This window comes from Hydra vulgaris, chromosome 01, assembly GCF_038396675.1.
Source record: "Hydra vulgaris chromosome 01, alternate assembly HydraT2T_AEP".
Classification (NCBI taxonomy): domain Eukaryota; kingdom Metazoa; phylum Cnidaria; class Hydrozoa; order Anthoathecata; family Hydridae; genus Hydra; species Hydra vulgaris.
The window spans coordinates 49,715,841-49,738,257 of record NC_088920.1 but is presented as its reverse complement, the minus strand read 5'-3'; the positions used below and the strand labels follow the sequence as shown (position 1 = coordinate 49,738,257).

Here is a 22,417-nt window from a genome sequence, read left to right as displayed (position 1 = left end):
GTTTCAATCTGTTTCATCTGCTTCTCTATAGGTATTAATAATTTAATGCATTTGTTAGGCTTGCTTATGAGCCTTTTTTTAGAGAAATTAAAATCGTTCTTTCAATTACGTAAATCAATCAAGTTAAAAAGAACTTCAGATCTTCCTCCGCGTTTTAATTTGCTTACTTTTCTGCAGAAAAATATTTACCCTCTTTCTATTTACGATTAAGCTAGCCTTTTTCTTATTTTTAGAATTTATTATAAAAAGGAAAGGTAACCAAAGTGATCGAAAAGCTCTGATGACTAAACTGAGTTAAAAAATGATAAAATTTTGCTCGACAAACTTTATTTAGCATTATGCAAATAAACCTTTTATATGTTTTTATTTCAAATACTATGTGACATAATTTTCTCGTCGTAACACCGTCACGCTCATGATGCGTAAAATTTCGTGACTTATATGTGTGTATTTCTTAAGTTTCATTATAACTAGAAGTCGATTAAAAATAATATATAAATTTATGATTTATATATACCGTACCCCCTAATATTTATTTTGCTTTTGATCTAAAATAAACTCAATAAACAACATATTTAAAATAAAAACACCATATACTTTTATTTGTAAAAATTTGAATACCTTATATATTGTTAGAATTGAAACTTGGTAAAGATAACATTATTGTTCAGAAAAATAGATTTTATATAGATAGGACATTCGTACAGATTATTTAATGAATGAGGAATAGTCGATGGCGTTCCACCATTTAATAATCTGGATTAAAAATAAAAATAAAAATATTTGTTACATTTGGAAGATTTAAAAAAACAAAAATATTATTTCTTTCAAAATTTACCAGATCTTTTGTCTGTTGTCTGTCTCTGTCAGACCTGTTTTCTGTGAAACTTTTTTTAAATGGCTATTGACTTTATATTAAAGACTCAAAAGAAAGCATGCTATAAGTAGGTACATTGAATTTGAACTGACTTTCTTTTATGCGCATTCACTTAGAACCACTTCGACTAAAATCCTTTCTTTATTTTCTTAACTGTTAAACATCAAAACTGAAAATCAGAAATAGTTTAAAAATCAAAGAGTTTTTTTTTCTAACCTATCAATACTGTTGTTTTAGAGGTTTTAAAGTTTATTACATCAAATGTCTATACTTTAGTTGGTTTTAAGTATAGTCAACTTTCTTTCCAATCTTTTTTAAACTTCTTTCCAAACAACCCTAATTACTACTACCTTTTCTATTAACTTCGATGGTTAGTGCTTTGCTTCTATTGTGAGATATGAGACTATTGTGCTCAGATTAACATCATTAGTTTTTTGTCTGTGTCTCAACTGGATGTAAAAAATAATTAAAATTTTTTTCAAGTTACTTGTTTTTTATTATTTGCTTTGGTACTCCTAGAAATCCTAACGGTCTTATTACAGAGCATCCCGGAATAGCGTTATCCCGGAAGTTCACACCTCCTTCCTCACCAATGATACATAAACGGACAGAGCCGGCTTCAAACCACAAAATTTCAACTCTAAAGCTAGAACTCTATCCACTAAACCACGGCTGCACAAACAACTTAGTTATTACCTAACGACTTTTGTACTACCAAAAATAGAACCGGTTGATGTTATATCAATAAATCTAGATCACACTCAAATATGCGGAGAGATCAACTTCAGAAAATAAAAAAATCCAATTGCACATCGGCAACAAATTATCGTAATTGCTTATCTTCTTTCAGAGCTTGTTAAGCCTTCGACATCGTGTTTTCCCGTTATTGTGACATATAGACAATCAAGAATCTTTTTTATTCATTTTTTTATAAAGTCCATTTTTCTCAGAAAACTGGAAAATCATTTGCTTTACAACATTTGGTGACAGACCAAACAATCTGTTTAACAGAAGAACTTGAACATAAGTATTGAGAAACTAAGAGAGTGGGGTATGTAGCTTTATGCAACTCTAGCATGTAACTTCATAACACAACTATTCATTTATATTATACAGATACTCGCTTTACATAATCATGCAGATTAGTATATCGGTATTTTGTATTGCTTGCCAACTGAATATTTCATTTACTTTAAAAGCTCACTGATTAGTATATGAGGCCAAAACTTCTCACAGTCCAACTTGAAGTTTAATAATATTGCTGCTCACATTTTATTTAGTTTATTTATTAGCTTACTATACTATTTGCTTACTATTCGCTGGGATTCGCATAGAAAATTATGCATAAAATTCGCATAAAAAATTATAAGCAATAAGTAATAACAGTACAAATATGTAGTCCAATGACTTAATTTTAGTTCAGTCTCTAGATCTAAGTGATTACTTCAAACATATCCGACGCCATGAGAAAGGAAGAGAAAGGGAAGGGGGTACGATTTGCTATAGGACACGCCCCCTCCTCCCGCTTTTTTTATAAAAGACCTTTTTTTTTAAAGAAATTTCAAGATATTAAGGACTTTTTTTTTATTGACGATTGTGCGGTCTTTGAAATCTGTGTCGTCGGCCCTGGTTGAAAACTTAAACATTATAACTAAATATTATCTGAAAATATATAGTTGCGCATAAAGTAGTGGAAAATTATAAATTTAGAAAACAATAGTTTAAGAATAAAGAAATAAGAAATAAGTTTCTAAAAACTTTCAAAAGCTAATGAAAATGAAAATTTTTTTTAGCTTTAATGATGTTAATGTTTCTGATCCATTACAGTCTTTCAATTTTCATTTTTTTGACCAGTTACAGTTTTTCTACTGTGTGTTATTTTTGGATATTCAAAAGAACAGACGTTTTTTTTGTTGAAACTTAGTATAGCTAAATTTACTATAATTTCTAGGGTATCTTTCTTTACATACATATTTTGGGGGCACCAAGAACAATTTTAAGTTATTAAAATTGATTTTTATGAATATTTGTATTAAAATTTTGTGTTACGTGGCAATGTTAATGCTTGATCAAAGGATAACTAATTATTACAGAACAGCGGATAGATCACTTCAGAATTATTACAAATCAGCTATCATACTTAATAAATCTGTATAAAAATTACTCCTTAGAGGTTAATTATAATAATAAAAAATAAATTATTTTCTTGTTGTTTACTTTTTATTATAGTTTAATAGATGAATTTATCAAGTCAAAAACTTGTATTGATTAAAACAAAAAATTTTCTTCCAAAATTATACTGGCATTAAATACTTGGCATTTAATACTTTCATGCAAAACTTATATTTCTCTTTACATTTTTTTTTGATAATAATGTTTTTTTGCAAAACGATATTAACAAAAGCGGCAAGACTTTGATAATGGAGGTGACTTTGATAATTTTGACTGTTAGTTACAAAAGTATTGGCTTCAATGTAGTTGTAAAATAACCACTAATTTCTATTTTTTTCTGGTATATAACTATATTTTGTGTACATTTTTGAAACTATAATGATCATGAAGTGATTCTAACTTGTGCAAATGGGATGGTTGATGTGGGTAATTGTGGTTAAATGTGGTGGTTAATGTAATGCAAATATGGCTTAAACAATAAAATAACGATTTTTACACGTCTCCGAAAAATGCACAAAATCTTATTATTTTTTTGAACAAAATGCTTTCTAAAAACCTATATTTAGATGTAATAAACATTTCAACCCTATGGTAATTTTTTAATATTTCAAATAATTATTTCTTGTTAAAAAAGACATAAAAACATAAAATATTATCAAATATACAAGAACAATTGCAAAGAACATGAGATTTTAAAAATGCAAACCAGGTAATCGATTATTTGCATTATTTCCAGCAGAAGCCATGAGAATTGCTTTGATAGATATCTCAGCGAACAGAATGTTAATCTTCAACTCATCAAAATTATATGAGATACTATATCACACTCTGCAAAACAAGAACAATCTAAGACGTATAAAAAACCCTGAAGGGCAGACCAGATTAGAGCCCGATACAGTAAACTCTTAATATGAGGTTCCAAATGAAAGTCGAAGAATCCAAAAATCAGTTTAAACATCCAGATCCAGAAGACATAGTTCATGCTTTTTTTTGCAATACATAGTGCAGCATCTTCAACCACCGAAAACAATCAATACATACTAGCTAAAGTTTGCAAAAGTGAAATTGATACAAAAAATGCCTGTTACATTGATACAATCCGTTAAGTGTGTGTATCAGATATCATAAATATTCAGTAAATAATATATCTTAAAGCATTTGATTTAAAAACATTATCATCTAGTCTTTCAAACATTTGTTTTTACAACTAGTACCATGCAACAGTTGAGAGGTACAACATAGTACTATTTAGTTCCTAGTTAAGATTTGACACCAGTTGCTAAGTTCTTTTTTTTTATATAAATATTTTTTTTCTGTGTGGTTATTAAGGAGCTCCCAAAAGTCCACACAATCTTATCACAGAGCAAAGCGGAAGAGCATTTAATTAGGAAGTTGTTTATTAGGCTATAATCGGCGTCAAACCACGGATTCCTCTTAAAGGTATGCCTAGCTTCACAAAACGTGACTCTCTAGTTTTTAATTTTGATATCTTTATTTTTAAATGTAGGTAAACAACAAGAGAACTTTACTACTAGTTAATATTATTTTAAAACTGCTAATTATGATTATTTATACTAATTATGATTGTTTATGCTTATTATGATTAATTGCGTTCTTTACTGGAGCTATTGATACGTTGTATTGCTATGTTTAGTATATTAACATTAATAGTGTAGTTATTTCTGTCCATTCTGTGAATATATTTGATAATCAAATTTAATTTCAAAATTGATAATTTTACCATTAAAGTGTTATAAATTTGTTTGTATATTGTGTTCTAATTTATTAAAACTCCAAAAAACTATCAATGACTCTTGCGAGGATTAAAATAATAAGCCAGTAAGAATTAACAGGTTATCGAAATCACCCCAAAGAGGTGTGAGAATGATAACATTTTAAACTTTTTGATGGAATCCTATAAAGAATAGACAAAATGTTATATCAGAAAAAAAAATCAGAAAAAAATGTTATACCGAAAAGTTATTTTGCAAAAATGCCTATCAAAGTCAACCCGTTTGATGATTATATGCTCAAAGTGGAGAAAAAAAAGTTACTGGATGGTATTTGGTAAATTAAAAAAACCATCCCGCCTTATCATGTTATATTGAGATTTATAAAAAGGTGACGGGATGGCATCCCGCCTCACTTCGAGCAATTTATATATATATATATATATATATATATATATATATATATATATATATATATATATATATATATATATATATATATATATATATATATATATATATATATATATATATATATATATGAATATATACTTTTTTTTTGAGGAGGGGGAAAAGGGGGGAGGGGGTGCAAAAAAAAAATCGCTCCACCTTTAGTAATAGTAGTAATAGAATGTAAATCATCTAGAAGATTATCAGTTATCTTGAGATATTGATATTTAAGTGATAAACTAGAGAAATTGGTAATTATGTGATCATTATATAAGTTAATAAAATTGAAACAACTCCACATGTATTTTGGAATGCTAAAATCCTCTATTATTTCAATAAAAATTTAACAATGGTGACTTTTAAGTCCGATTAAAATCGACAATGACAAGTGATCAATAATAATTAAATAGAAGGAAGGAATTATGATGCATTTATAATAGAGAACATTTGTACTATTTTTATTGCGAGTATAGGGTTCTTCATCTTTGTAATAGACAAGATTGACCTTTTGATGTTTGTGTTTATTTGCTATGCCGTTCAAAGCCATTTCATTAATTAAATACTTTCTGGTTCATGGTTTAATTATTATTATTCAAAATAGCAGATTTGAATATTTTATCCTTTTTTTGAATTATTTGCAAATACGCTGTAAGATCTATTACATTTTTTTTTTCTTTATTCAAGATAATGGGTATAACCGCCTAATTCCATTTCCATGTACAGCCAAAGGTTCACCACCCGAGTAGCAAACAGTATTGGCGCAATATTATTTACAGTATGCAAACTGTATAAAAAATATTGCGCAATTGCGCAAATATTGTTTGCTACACGGGCATGTGTTTTGTATGATGAAAACTGATCAAAGTTTAATAGTGTAACTATTTTTTTTTTTTAATTTAATTTTTAAGATGACGAAATACCGTTTGAAACTTGTACCACCTGCTGCTTTCAAATAGGAAAACTGGATGAAAGAAAAAATTACACTGTGTATTTAATAGAAATTTGCTGCAATAGTTGTGGCCCCAAAAATGTTTATCTTAGTGGGACATTTTGGGTTAGTAAATAGAGTTAAAGACTTATGCTAATCAGAATAAATAGTAATGCTGACTGCAAAAAGTATGTTTGTAAAGCTTTGTAACATCATCTTCTGCAGCTCAACAAATATTCAAAGAAACTCTTTTTTCTCAATGCCTGGTACAAATTCAGCAGAAAAAAAGTGTTTAATAAAAGCTAAAGCAAGCTCAATTATCTTGAACCAATAAATAAAAATCTACTTTTGGCAAAAGCTTGCACAGGTAAAACAAAAACTCATCAACCAATCAAAAACCACTTTACTTTAAGTACTACAGATTTATCTGATAACGATATAAAAAGTTGTTTACTGCATCAGCCTTAGCAATTTCTGTTATATCTTCAAGACATTACAACAGGTTCATAGATTCTACTATCTTAAAGCTGAGAATTGGATGAGGAAGTTTTATTTTAAATGTAAGTTTGAAACTCTTCATGCTTGAGTAGAAAGAAATTTTACAGACCTAAACTGAAAAACTTTACTATGCAAAGCTGTACAGAAAAACTTTATTATACAGGGTTGTACAAAAAATCTTTACTACTCAAATCTGTACAGAAAATCTTTACTATACAGATCTGTGCAGAAAATCTTTAGTATACAGACCTGTACAGAAAAACTTTACTATACAAACCTGTGCAGAAAAACTTTACTATAAAATACTTGTTTTAAAGTCCCTGAAAACGAGAAATCAGGTTTAAAATTGGTACATAAAAATAATAAAAATAATAGCTAAAAAAAAAAATGAAGATTAAAAAATTAAAGATTGATATTGAAAATAATATATATATAAATTCTCTATCAACATACAAAATAGAAGGAATGTTTTGCTATAATGATGGAGCAGGTAAAATTCTCAATCATTTTGTAGTTTACAAGACCATCAATCAGTCGTCAAATTAATAAAATTTTCAAAAAAATTTTTTTTAGTATTGCTCATAAATTTCATTTAAAGAAATAAAACTGCTAATAAATACTATTTCACCTAAATTTTTTAAAAGTTCCAAACTCATAGAATTCAGCAGACATAAAACGTCTGCAAGTATGAAAATATTTCAAAATGTTTTAAAAACACCATGGACGCGTATAAAAAAAATATTTTTATACGCGTTAAGTCGACCAAGTTGTACATAGTTTTCAAGTCAATCTAGTTTTACAGAGTTTTGGAAAAGAAAAAACAAACGCATGGATCTTTATTGAATAAGAACATAATAATTTTTTTTAAAAAATATTTTCGGTAATAAAAGGTGTTTTACAAAACTTAATCAAATAATTTCTCACTTTCTGTACAAGTCTCTCTCTCTCATTTATACAATGGCTAACTATAGATTATTTTTAGTATTGAAAAAGGTGAATAATATTCGTATGTTTAAACATATTAATATTATTCAACTTTGTGTTATGCTGGAGGTCTTCGCGGAAGGTGTGGCAGTTTGTTTAACTTTTTGATTTTTTTCCCGTTTGTTTCTTTACTATGCGTTTGCAGATGAGTTTGTAGACTTCCACTTTGAGAAAAAGACTTTCGACACTGCCAACACTTATATGGCTTCTCACCTAAAATTTATATAAAAATTTAAAAGATTTTTTTGATACGATTAAAAATTTATATATATATACATATATATATATATATATATATATATATATATATATATATATATATATATATATATATATATATATATATATATATATATATATATATATATATATATATATATATATATATATATATATATATATATATATATATATATATATATATATATATATATATATATATATACAGCTTCCTGATGAACCTACTGATGGAGAAAAAAGTCGTAAAAAGTGTTTTTACTAAATTTATTATTGCTCTATATTTATATGCAGTAACTTCTAAAATGATAACTTTTTTTTTGGAAAATGATAATTATTTTTAAAATATTTATAAAACTTGGCTTTATTTGATACTCAACAAGACATAATTTTGAAAAACTTTTTTTTTATGTTCGGGACCTGTTAAATGTTTGCAGTGTTTTAATAATGCTAATAGCGTGAAACCAAGTATTCCTCACGTTAAGTTTGTAAATTGTTGACATGGATTTTTTTTGACATTCTTAGGTTGGGTTTATGATATGTAAAATACTTAAATTTATAACACTTTATGCATACATGAAAAAAAAAAGGCGGGGGATCTCTTTGGTGTTCGAGATTATTATTTTAGAATCTAAAAACTCTATCATCTAAAAATAATTATTGTAATTAAAAGGTTAAGAAAAAAGTACCCAACAACAGACCACATGACATGACAACAACAGACAATTTTAATTACTGTTTCTTGCTTAGAATATATTAAAACTAGTATCGTAGTATAATAAATGATAAACTGAATCAAAAAAGTGTATCAAAAAAAAAATTGACTGGAATAGTTATTTATCTAACATGACCTTGTTATTACCTAGTAGCGTTTTATTACTCTTACTCAGTAGCATTTCGTAGCACTTAGGAGCATTTTTTGAGACTTTATGTAACTTATAAGAACTTTGAAGACCTTTCTTAAACTTTCAGCAGATGCTTACAGCTTTTTAGAACCTTTTTTTTTTGGTTACCAAAAAAAAAATGTTACTAATAAGCAAAAAAAAAGGACGTCTGGAGCAAAAAGTTAGTTCCTTTTCAGTAGTTACACGGAAAAAGAGGAGATGTGCTTTTAAAAGAATCTTAAAATTTATCAGATATTTTTTATACATCCTTTTATGGTACAGGAAATATTTTTCCAGAAAAAACGGAAATTTTATTTTATTTTTTTAAGAATTACCCTAAAAATTATTTCAGAATTTGAAGTATGATGTTGCGTGTTTAATACCGCTCTCTAAACATACGTGTAAAAATATAAATCCTACCATGTGGTTTTGTACACTGTGGTTTGACCGTAACATATTTTCCGTAAACTAATAGATATCATTTTTTTCTGTGAGAGAAGTTTGTTTAAAAATTGGTTTGGTTAGCGGCATTTGGAAAAGTTTGCTCATGGTAAAACAGTATTTTCTGGCATTTCTTTGTAAATAAATTAGTAAACTTATTTAGCAAAAAATGAGAAGTGTGTTTGGAAATAATAGTACTGTATTTGGAAATTATAGGTGACTCTCCAACTTTCTAGATTCATAGTACGCAAAACTTAGCCAAAAACTTTTTATCATTTAGCTGTTTGATAAATAATTTTTGTTTTACGGTTGAATTCAGTACTAAAAAATCATTCTAATGATTTTTTAGTACTGAATACAATTGTATATATTGTTTCATTAATTTCATTCTTACTGTTGCATACACTAACACCTTGGAGTTTTTTATTATTTTTTTTTTTTCTTACAATGCATACACCAATACTTAGAAATTTTTGTCGAGCAACCTGGCTACTATATTACAAGCCTGGCTAAATGTGAGACGAATTTAAGACTTCTAATGCGTATTAATGCGTATTAAATTTTTTTTTTAAAGGAGTTAAACAATTGTATTTATTGGGATGTTGTTCTAGCAGAGCAAATTTAACACGGTACAATCCCAAAGGACATAAGATGTTTAGAAAACGCATTTAAGACGTTTATACGTACATTAAATGCGTACATAAACGTCTAAAACACGTCTTAACATGTCACGTGTTAACTGGTATAGAAATGTATTTTCTCTAAAGTTCTATAATATTGTATTGTTCTCTTTTTTAAATAAAAAAAAAAGTTGCATTTAAAATTTCGCTATAAGAGTAAAAAAACATATAAGAAAATAAAATAGGCTTTCTTATCGCCAAAAATTTTTGTGTCGATGTTGTCTAAAATTAGAATAAACTTACAATACCTGTGTGTGTTCTCATATGTCTTTTGAGATCTGTCGATCGTGCAAATGCACGGGAGCATTGTGTACAGCGGTATGGTTTTTCTCCGGTGTGGTTACGTATGTGTCTTTGAAGGTCTGTTGATCGCACAAAAGCTCGGTCACATTTGTCGCATTTATATGGTGACTCTCCTAAACAAAATAACAACTGTACAACTTGGTGTCTGTTTATATATATATATATATATATATATATATATATATATATATATATATATATATATATATATATATATATATATATATATATATATATATATATATATATACATATATATATATATATCGGTTATGTTAAAAGTATAATACCTGACGAATAAAAAAGCATTACAGTATGTTTCACGCACCTGTATGACTTCTTATGTGTCTTCTTAAATAGCAAGGATACTGAAACGCTTTTCCACAATATCCACATTTCCATGTTCGACCAGTACTGTCTGGACATACATACTTTATGTGTCGTTCTAAATAGCTTTTATATGTAAATATTTTACCGCACTTGTAACATGTGTAACTTTCGTCAGCTAAAATTTGAAAAACAACTTTTATGGATTTCTCCGAATAATACGCTAACATCTTATAAAAAATTTTGCAAAAGTAGAAAAGAAATCACTATACGTATATTATTAGTAGGTATATAGTTTAAAGAATCTTTGGATTAAATTATCGGTACTAATTGCGCGGCATTTTCAAGTTTTGTTAGTGTCTTATAAAAACGTGATGTGGTTGGTGCACTTGCTAAGGTTTTTGAAACCTTCAAAATAAACTAATAATATCCATTATTATTATCATAAATATATTTATTACAATTTATATCAAATACAAATTAAATCAGAGTAAAAACAATTACCATTTCCGTTTGGTGGCTTGAATATTTTTGTTAAGTACCACCGGTAGAACTCTTTTTTACTCGCTGACTCCAACTCTCCGTGAAACTCAATGAATGCTTTAATTTCGTTTTTATCTAGGTCTGTTTCCACAGCAACCTCATCCAGCAGTATCTGGTTATTTTCCAAAAACTGTCGAATATTCTTTGTTACTACCTCGTTTCCTTCACTGAAAAAAAGTATGGGTAGGGATTTTAATTTTATTTTGAATGTTTTTACATATTTTGTTTTCCTACATTCCTTTTATAGGTAAAAGACATAGCACCATAAAAAAAAACTAACAAAAACAAAGAAATAATTTTGCTAACGGAAAATTTCAAATTGCTTAATAAAGTTTTTCATTTTCATCATCAACAAAATAAAGCGCTTTTTACGGTGTTTGCAATACTATAACTTAAAGACATGAAATAAATTTTCAAGAAGTAGGTATTAACCTTAACATTTGGGTAAGCTTCTTTTCTATATTATTGCATGCTATTTCATCTTTAATTTCTTCTTCGTTTTCTTCTGTATTTGTTAGTTCATCTTGCGGTGTTGCTTCATGCACCATTTCAAGGTAAGTTTTATTTGCTGGTTTATCTTCAATGATGCACGACGGTGACAATTTTATCGATGAAGCAACTTTTTCAGTTGCAATTTTTTTAAAAACATTTACTATTGATGTGGCAGCTTTCTCAATATCATCGGTTTCAAATTTTGAAAGTTCTTGAAAGGTATCACCGTATTTATAAGATGGACTTTCGTTTTTAATTTTCTCGTTTTTTGAATGATTAAGTTGTTTATTTTGCTCGCTTGTATCAAACCAGTATGATTTTTCAAGCTCATAATTCCATTGCCACGGTATAGATCGACTTAGAGCTAACAGACTTCTGGCATACTCTAGGTACTCAGTAGGATGATTCAAACAAGATTGTGTTTCTTTGTCTGTAAAAATAAATACTATAAAACTATCTTATATGTGTAGTTTGTTTTTAATTATAAATCATCCAAGCTATGCTAAAACTGAGCTAAGTTGTGCAACGTAAGCAGGGTCTAATTAAATATAATCTAAAACTATGGCGAATTAACATTTATTGAACTGATTTATGTTATAAAGTACCATAAATACGGTGCACGTGTTAGAAATGTACAAACTGTAAAACACTCTTTAATTAAATAAACAACATTAAAAATTAACTCACGAGATTCAGGTAGTTTTAACTCTTCTTCCTCGTCATTTTTTCGAAAATAGTTTCTAACCAAAAAAGATCTTGGCATCATTTAAAAACTGAGAAAAAATCAAAAACGTTTTAAAATCTTTAATAAAAAAATCCAATAAAAGAAGAGCTGCAACAAATATTTCCCCTGCACCCAGCTATAATGTTTCTGCACGCGCTACTGATTTCGTTCGAGCACAAAGCAAATGAACCTGTTTTAATAATACACAAACTGCTGGCTCCAGTGCACAAAGCTCGGTAAGATTTAAAAGATCGATGAGGTGTTTTGCAAAATCAAGTTTCTTGCAACATTCAAATTCTATTAAAACGGTCGCATATGATTGGTTTATCTCAATGATATTTTAACCGAAAGATTTTGTTTTTTTAAACCAAACAAGTTTGATTGGTTCGAAATTAGGGTTAGGTTTTTGATTGGCAAACTTTGATTATAAATACAGTTGTTTGTTGTTTTAGATAAAATTCCAACTTTAAAGCAAATGACTCTATAGCTAAGATCATTTTCCGAATTCGATCTTTTTGAAAGCAGTTTTTCTATCAATAAAAGATATTAGAAAGATTTGAGAAAACCTTATAGCACACATGAAAACAAAATGTTAAAAAAAGAGATAGCATGCAAAAACTATAAATTTTTGGGTTTTATTAATTTTTAAAAAAATTTCTTTTTCATTTTGATGTAGTATTTAAGTCATCTGAACCTTGAAATTAATTTTATTTATAACTTAATAATCGATACATCCTAATTTATTGTCAAGAATACAAGAGCTTTTAATGAGCAACTGAAATTTGGTTTTTTTTTTTTTTTTTTTTTCATGCTTGCTTTTTACTTCAAAAACAAACAAAAAAAATAAGATCATCAATTAAGTGAACGAATACAAAAATGTACGAATGAAAAATCAAATTTTTTAGCTTACTAAAAGCTGTTAAACATACATTTAATTAATACGCCCGTAAACAAATACACATTTAAGTAATACGCCCATAAACGAGTACAATGCAATGTACAGATAAATCGCGAGGATAGAATTATTTTGTTCTATCTCCATTTTAAAAAAATTTGAGTTATTGATCGTATTATGTACATCAAAATAATATTTTTCTACTATATCGAAACCAAAGTTATAATCAAAAAAGTTTCGGAGATAACATCAGTAATAAAAATCTTTTTATACGCCATCTCCTAAAGTTTTTATTTTTTGAATCGTTTTATCTCAAAACTCTAAAATGTGGAGATAAAATACGATAATTCTAACTTCGCGAAATGTATATTTTCCAAAAAAAAAAAAAAAATTAACGACTCAACAAAAGTTGTATGGAAATTTCTCGTGGATTTAAAAAAATTTTTATTAAGTTTTAATACTGTTTCTCAATGTACGATTCGACATAAACAAGTAAATTTAAAAACAAATTTTTAAAACCAATGCTTTTATATGTTATTAAAACACAATTTTTGCAATTAATTTTTTGGCTGTGTCTAGCGCAACGGTACCGTCGCTTTAATTTTTTTCTTAAAGTCACGGTAGTGATTTCTGATTGGTTGATTTTTTTTTCTTTTATTAAAAGAACGCATGCCCAAACCAAAACCCTCAATCAATGCATGTGCGCTCCACTGCGCCTATCCCTAAATTAGTCGATGTATGTACACTCACTGCGCCTATCCCTAAATCAGTGGATGTATGACACTCACTACGCCTATTCCTATATCAGTCGATGCATGTAATTTACATGCATCGACTGATATAGGAATAGGCGTAGTGATATAGGAATCGACTGATATAGGAATAGGCGTATTCATAGACTTTTTATGAAATATTTTCTTAAAGTTTAAGAAAATATTTCATGAAAAGTCTATGAATTGAAAATATTAAAACATGTATATCTATGGAACTAAATAAGCTACAGAGGTGGTTGAAACCATTTTGAAAAAGAAATATATTAAGGAATATAATGCATTTAATATAAAAAATATTTACACTTGCTATAAATATTGCCTAAACTCCCTAATGTAAATAATAAAAATCAATGTAACTTTCTAATACCACAATAATAATAATTCTCAATAAAAAATAGTTAAAAAACATTAATGTAAATTTTTCTCAGTGACAGACTCGTTCCCCGATTATCGTAGATTCTAAACCAATGAGATACCACTATGCTAAACGTACAATGAAAAGCTGAAATTCTATTTAAATTTGTATTAAAAAAACTTTTAAAATTAAACAATAATATTCGCAGCCGTGACTTAAAATAAACCAATCAAACTTTACAACCGTAACTTTAAGGTAAAAAATTAACGTTGCGCTAGGCACAACGTAATTTTTTCTGATATTACTGTTTTATTTTATTAACATTCGGCTATATGCGTGTGTAAAAAACAAAAAAGTTCAGGAAGACGCGGGTCTCAAACCACAGACAATTCGTTTACGAAGTAAACGCTTTCTCCAAATATGCGAAACGCATGTATAAGTACGAAAACAATCAATATACTTATTTATAAAATTTTTATTCTTCTTTCCATATAAAAACTAAACTTAATTAAATTTAACTAAATTAATTGACTTATTACAAAACTAATTATTGAATATTGTCTTGTAATCAAGCAAAAGTATGTATGCAAAATTTGAAGAAAATCTATCATCAGGATGTAACTCAAAAATTGATAGCAAGATTTGATGCTCAAAAACAAACAATCAATCAATCAATCAAACAAATAAACAAACAAACAGACAGACAGAGAGACGACGAGTTAACAAAAGCATTGGAGAAATGCTTAAAGTAGATTTAATTAGTGATGAACATTTTCCCGCAATAGTTACGGCCTCATAGGATGCTTTTTCTAATAAGTCTGTTTGCTTTAATCAACGGAGTTGATTAAAGCAAACAGCTTATGTCAATTAGGAAAAGTTCTTAAACATGTTTTTTAAACTTCAATATATATATATATATATATATATATATATATATATATATATATATATATATATATATATATATATATATATATATATATATATATATATATATATATATATATATATATATATATATATATATATATATATATATATATATATATTGTTTTTTAGCTTCATTCGTTCATTTTTCAGCTTCATTCATTCATTCATTTTTCAGCTTCATTCATTCATTCATTTTTCAGCTTCATTCATTCATTTTTCAGCTTCATTCATTCATTTTTCAGCTTCATTCGTCGGTAAGCTATAAAAGAAAATTACAGTTTAAAAAGAAGTTTAAAGAAAGATAAAAGTTTTTAAAATATGCTTGCACATCAGAAAGGTAAAAAAAAATGTTTTCAAAATATGAGATGTCCACCAGAAAAGTAAAATAAAGCTTTTAAAATATGCAAGCATACCAAATATGCAAGCATACCAAAAAGTTTAAAAAAAAAAATTTTAAATATGCAAGCACACTAGAAAAACAAAAAAAGCTTCTAAAATATGTAAGCATACCTGAAAGATAAAAAATACAGTAAACTCAACGCTCCAAGAGACCAAGGAAAACTTTTCGACTAAATGAATGTTCAACTTAAGAAAAGTAAAACAATTGTTATTGCTTTCAAGGAACTATAGAAAATAGTTTGAGATAACAAAAGTTCGAGTTAACCGCTGTTCGACTTGCCGGGAATTAACCATAATTTTAAAATATGCAAGAACACCAGAAAAATTAAAAAATTAAAATATGCAAACACACCAGACACATGAAAAAAAACTTTTAATAAATAGAAGCAAAACAGAAAAATAAACTTTTTAAAGTATGCAAAAAAGAAAAAAAAAAAAAAAAAACAATGATAAAATTTTTTTTAAACATAGTTAATTTATATTGTTCAAAATAGAAATTTATTTACAAAAAAATAAATACCTATTTATTTGGCAGGTATCCAAATAAGTAGGTAATTTCCGGCGGCTTTCGTTACTATAAACATTTTACTATAATCACATTTTTAAAAATTTCTACAACATGAAAATACAAAACTGTTTTTTTATTAGATTTTATTTCTTATTATTTTTAATATTTCTTAGTTGTTTTAAATTTGTTACTTAAATTTTGTTATCTTTTTGTTACCTAAATCTTTTGGTTAAAATTACTTATCAAGAACTTCTACGTATTCAGGAAAAGAAACAAAACTTTAAGATAAAGACTTGGTGGTGAGGTTGTTCGATGGTGCTTTCGTGTGTGTTTAGCTTCTATAATAGAGAAAAAAATGTTGGGATTAATAAATTAGTAGAAAAAACTGATTTAAAAAATATTTTATAGTTATTCTACCAGCAATTAACCTTTATTCAAAAAAATTCTTTAAGCTTTATAATTTCCGATATATTTTGGCGTGCTTATTAGTGACGGATCCAGGAGGGGAAGGGTGGGGATGGGGGCATGCATCCCCCACAACCAGAATTTATAAAAAAATTTAATATCAAGGTTCAAAGTTGAACATCATTTAATAACCCACCAGGCCCGTACCCTATTCTTAAAACTAGATAAGGTCTTGTATAAATTGTATTAATCTGCACTCTTTATCTAATAATCTCATAAGTATTACTTAACATACCATTTTTTTTTTTTTACTTTACTGTAACAAAAATGATATAATTGTATTGCTTTGAACTTTTTTATTCTCTAATATTCTTTCTATTTTTTTCTGTGCGCACTTTTTTTTAAGTAAAGACTTTAGAAAATATTTTTATAAGGTAAGTTTAAGCAATATATATATTTTTAATTTATATATATATGTATATATATACATATATATATATATATATATATATATATATATATATATATATATATATATATATATATATATATATATATATATATATATATATATATATATATATATATATATATATATATATATATATATATATATATATCAGTGACGGATCCAGGGGAGATATGGGGGTAAGTATTTCCCCACCCCCCTCCACCAGTCCTAAAATATCTTAGAAATAGAAGACCTTTTATTTTTTTAGGAGACGCAAATATGATACAAAATACAAAAATAATTAAATCCCCCCACCCCCCATCCTTCCGCCGAAAATTCCTGGACCCGTCATATATATATATATATATATATATATATATATATATATATATATATATATATATATATATATATATATATATATATATATATACACACACTATAAATTAGTAAAAATACTTATCTAATTTTTTTCTTCAACAACTTGTTTCACTATCAGTAGGTTCATCTTTAAACCTTTTCCTCTAGATACTACTAAAAAAAAAATACTTAAACCTGCACAAATGCACCAAAAGATTTTATTTTAACGCTGATCAAAATGCCGGTTTCAACTTTTGAAAATGTAAATTTTTCAAAATACAGCAATTTCTCTAATTCATTGAAAACGAAGAAAATTTTTATTTCTAATCATTTTTTAAACCTTAATCGTTAGAAAAACGGCTTAATATAAAAGATTAAATGTTTTATATGAGAGGAAAATTGGTTTAATTTTAAAATTAGAAAAAAATTGAAAAGAAAAAGAAAAGGAAAGTAGAAAAAAAAGCGATAAATTTGGCATGTTTTAATTTTTTTTTTCTATCAGATTTAGATTTTTTTACAAAAGAGAGCTAATTCTATTTTTTTTTTAAATTGAACTTTTTCAACATTCGGATTCCTTATTGAAAAAGGTACAAATCTAACTATGTTAGTATGAATAAAAAAAATGTTGATCATCTTTATTTACGATTCAAAAAATACTTCCCCTGATAATTATTACTATTTTTTTTTTCTCAAAATAATAATAAACGTGACTTAGCTCCTTTGAGAAAAATGCTCTTCAATTCAAATAGACACAAATAATTAGAAAGCTATTAGGTTATCAAATACCAGGGTTAATAGGACACTATATTAATTTAATTATATTATTTTATTTACTGTATATTTTAATGACGGTATCTTATACTTTTTATATCATAACATATTTCATTTGAAAACTATTTTTAAAAAATATTGACTTTTCGGCAATTTAACTATATTTATAAAACCTGATTACCGCCTTTAGTGCGTAATTCCCAGTTTTCGTTTTTTTTTCCATTTTCACTTGGAGCTGTAAATTGCAGAGCAATAAATAAAAAGTGTAAAATACATAATGGTATAAAATGTATAGCTATAGCTATGTTGTTATAGTTACGTGATTACGTCGGTTTAACGTTAAAGATTTTTTTTTTTAGTTTACTTTTGTTGTCGTAGTAAATAAGTTACTTTCACAAACACAAACAAGGTTTCTGAAAGAAGATCGTACTGATCTTATCATCAAAACCTTCTACAAGCGTGTGTATGTAAACTACATCAAAACATAATCAACAAAATAAAACGTAATTAACAATAAAAGTTCTATAGAAAATATAAAATTACAATTAAAAAAACCTGACTACATCATCCATTAAGGTAATTAAATTTTTGAGTTTATATTTGTAAATGAGAAAAGTAAAATGCATGTCAAAATTGGCCAAAACAATTTTATTCCACAGATAGGGTGCACGATATGCAATACAAAACTGATTAAACTTGGTTTGACAATAGGGCTCATATATAAAATTATTGTTTCTAAGTGTATATTTATTGGTTTCAAACAAAAGAGATCTTTAAAAACGGGTGAAAATATGTCATTTTTCCACATATACATAAAGCACAAAACATTAAAAACATTAGGCTCATAAATGTTGAGAACTTTCATTTCAATAAAAAATGGTTTGGAATGAGTGTATCGATCCACAAAATTTATTGGACGGATCGCATGTTTCTGACGGCGATAAAGGCATTTTAACTTTTTTTCAGCGTAAATGTTCTTTATCAACTATAATCGTTTGGGGGAGGGAACCTGAGCATCTTTTTTGTCTAGCACTAATTTCATTCTTTATTTGCCAAGCGTTTTGAGTTATTTTTAAATTTATCTATGAGTCTTGAGTAGTAATTTTTTTCAAGTTTTTACGAACTTTTTCAAATAAGTGTTTGTATTCTTTATATATTTTTTCATTTGCAGATTATTTTGTTTTAAGATAATTATAAAGCTTCTGGTTTTTTTTAGATGATTTTTTAAATCCCCTGGTTACCCATAGGTTGTTTATATTTTTTGGATTTAATGTTTTTACAATGATAGGAAAATAAGCGTCATACACGGAATAAAATGTTTCAAAAAATTTATCGTAAATTTTGTCTACATTATTATTAAAGTTAATATGCATCCAGTGTAGGAGGGATAATTGGTTTTTAAATTATTTTATATTGGTTTCGTTAAAAGTGCGTATTTTAATTTTATTTGATATGGTTATATTTTCAGAGTTTGATTTAAGTAACAAAAATATAGGAAAATGATCAGATATAACAGATTTTAGAATACCTGTTTGGATATCATTGTCGGATATATATGTTGTAATGATATTATCAATCAAAGATTTTTTGTTACTCTGGTTGGACGATTAATCAAGGGGATTGTTCCAGTTTCGAAAGAAGAATCGTAAAAGTTTTTAATTTTATTATCTTCACTGTATAGAAAACAGTTCATATTTAGGTCCTCAATAATGAAAAGCTTTTTTTTTTCTTCAATACCTTTTTTAAAAATACTTTGTTAAAAAAAAAAAAAAATGCTCAAGTTCTCACTAACGCCGTCAGGTAGTCGATAACAACAGCTTAATAATAAGTTTTTTGATTTATTGTTTATAATTGCAATAGTTATTAATTCGCTCGTGATATGAGCAATCCATAAGCGTGTCGTGGAAAAATTTTTTATCGGGTTTTATATTTTCATTATTATTTATTTCAGAAAAGTTGAAACTTATGGATTTAAAATCACTAGTCCCAGTCATGCTTTTTTTTTAATTTTATTTTTAAGGGGCATTGTTTGGGTTTTATTTTTAAGGGGCAATGTTTGGGTTTCTAAATTCCCTGCAAAAAAATCATATTTTAAAACAGCATACTTGCCTTCACTGCGTTGTCTTTTTACTTCCTCCCATGACTTTTTACGACTCTCAATAGTTTCCTCCGCAAAATTTTCATTAATAAATACACCAGTTCCCCGCAAGTATTTCTAGGCGTTTAGAATTTTGTTTTTGTCTTGGTAATTTAATAGCTTCAAAACTATTGTTCTTGGTAGTTTACTATCTCTTGATTTGCCCACTCGATGCGCTCTTTCCACAACCACTTCGCTGTCAATTTTGAGTTGTTTTTTGAAAATATTTTTTACTGTATTTTCACAGTCACTCCATGTTTTGTTAGGTTTTTCTTCAACATCCATCGTAGATTATTTGGACGAGATCTGCGAGAAAGCTTCGTTAACTAGACTTTTAACAGAGATTATTAAAGTTTGAGTTATGTACAATATATTTGTAGAGCTAACACAAGATCCAATAGCGTCGGAATATTTGAAGACATCCAGTCTTCTGCCCGTATTAACTTGGGGTATGATGCAAGAACTTTTTAAGAACATCTAATCAAGAACCTTTTAAGATCTGGAATTTACATGTTCCGGCGAAGCTACTTTTTTTTTAAAGTCTTTTTAATTGCTTTGATTATGTTTAACTTGTTTATATGTTTCATTTTACAATGAAAGTATCATTGTAAAATTTTAACCGTATTTCATATATTCTTTTTTTTTTTTTTTAGGTGCTCCAAGAAGACCTGACGATCTTGTCACAGAGCACCTCGGAAAAGCATTTGACTAGGAAGTTCATGCCTCCTTCCTTATCGATGGCGCGAAATATGCAAAATGCTTGCTTTAAATCCTGGATCTCTAGCTTTTAAAGCAACCGCTTGAACCACTGCGACAAAAAAAAAATTAAAAGTTACTTTGTAAAGCATTATTTGAAAAAAAAACTTATATAAAGTTTTTTTTAAACTTTTTAAACTTTTATGCAATAATTTTCGTAGCTGGACATATACAATAATGTTACGTAGCTTCTATGATTATATAATTTATAAAAATTAAAAGTAACTTTAAAAAGCGTTATATGAAAAAACTTATCAGTACAAACTTTTATTAAACTTTTAAAGACTAAGTTTAAGCCTTTAATGCATTAATTTTTGTTGCTGAACACATGCGCTATAATTATGTAGCTTCTTTTTTTATGAGACTATTTAGGTGCTCTCAGAGTTCCTTACTCTTATCACAGAGCACCACAGAAAAGCTTTTAACAATGAAGTTCACGCCTCCTTATTTACCAATGTCGTTTAATGCGCTAGAGCCGGCATCGAATCTCGGACCTCTTGCTTCTTAGCCAGAACTCTAACCGTATCTAAATCATATTTAAGTTAGTTGCATAAAGATACTATACTTTTTTTTTTAGTTTATTTTCTTAAAAGGAATAAAAACAGTTAATCTAATTTTTTTTAAATATACATTTTAGCTTAATAGTTTAACTTTATTTCATGGTTGCATTTATATGTTTGTGCAAATTTTTGCGCTGTTTCGAGGCGGCGATTTTTAAATTTATTTTGATATTCAGATATTTAACAAAAACATACATATACCTGTTTTTACGAGGTTCTTGCTCACACTCTATACAATGTTTTACTTATGACTGTTTATTAATGGTGGGTATTTCATAAAATAATTTAAAAAGTCTGTTTTATTTTTTAGTATTACTTCTATTTTAACGTTAGACAAACACAAACCAGTAAAATTTTATCGTGTAAAAAAGGTTTTATAGTTATAGCTTTCATGGTTTCTTTCCTTTGTTCTTGTTGTTCTTTTTTATATAGGAAGTAAAATTTGTATCTCGGGAAAATTCAGTGCACGTTTATTGCAATGCATGCTCACAGTTACTGTTACTGCAAGTTTTAAACTATTCTAATATAGTATTTTAGAATAGTTTAGGATAGTTACAATTCGTGTAAAGTAACTAAATACTCACGTGAACTCATCCGGTGGCAACAGTTGCTACTGCACAATAGTTGCCACTTAATAGTTGCTACTGTACTCTTACTTACTTTCCGCATATTAAATATATATACGTGCAGTAAGAGTGCAGTTGCAACTGTTAAGAGGCAACTATTGTGCAGCAGCAACTGTTGCCACTGCATTAATGCACATGAGTATAAAGTTACTTTACACGAATTGTGAACGTAATTCTATATTTACACACTTTTATTTACCACAAATATATTTTTAGCTCAC

The 22,417-nt window shown here is 27.4% G+C and overlaps 1 protein-coding gene across 1 annotated transcript; it reads right to left on the bottom strand.

The window, feature by feature from the left end:
- Positions 1-7,490: 7,490 nt before the first annotated feature.
- Positions 7,491-12,515, bottom strand: LOC100200753 (zinc finger protein 26). The gene is made up of 6 exons (XM_065788468.1): positions 12,234-12,515; positions 11,487-11,976; positions 11,016-11,221; positions 10,513-10,689; positions 10,130-10,297; positions 7,491-7,852 (listed from the first exon to the last, which is right to left on the bottom strand). The coding sequence occupies exons 1-6, from the start codon at positions 12,310-12,312 to the stop codon at positions 7,698-7,700; spliced, it is 1,275 nt and encodes a 424-aa protein (XP_065644540.1). The 5' UTR covers positions 12,313-12,515; the 3' UTR covers positions 7,491-7,697.
- Positions 12,516-22,417: the final 9,902 nt, after the last annotated feature.

Coding starts and splice junctions, on each gene's coding strand:
- LOC100200753 (XM_065788468.1), bottom strand. CDS start 12,312: ATGATGCCAAGATCTTTTTTGGTTAGAAACTATTTTCGAAAAAATGAC. Junction 11,977..12,233: donor GTTAAAACTACCTGAATCTC/GTGAGTTAATTT, acceptor TTATTTTTACAG/ACAAAGAAACACAATCTTGT. Junction 7,853..10,129: donor ACATATGAGAACACACACAG/GTATTGTAAGTT, acceptor TATAAATTTTAG/GTGAGAAGCCATATAAGTGT.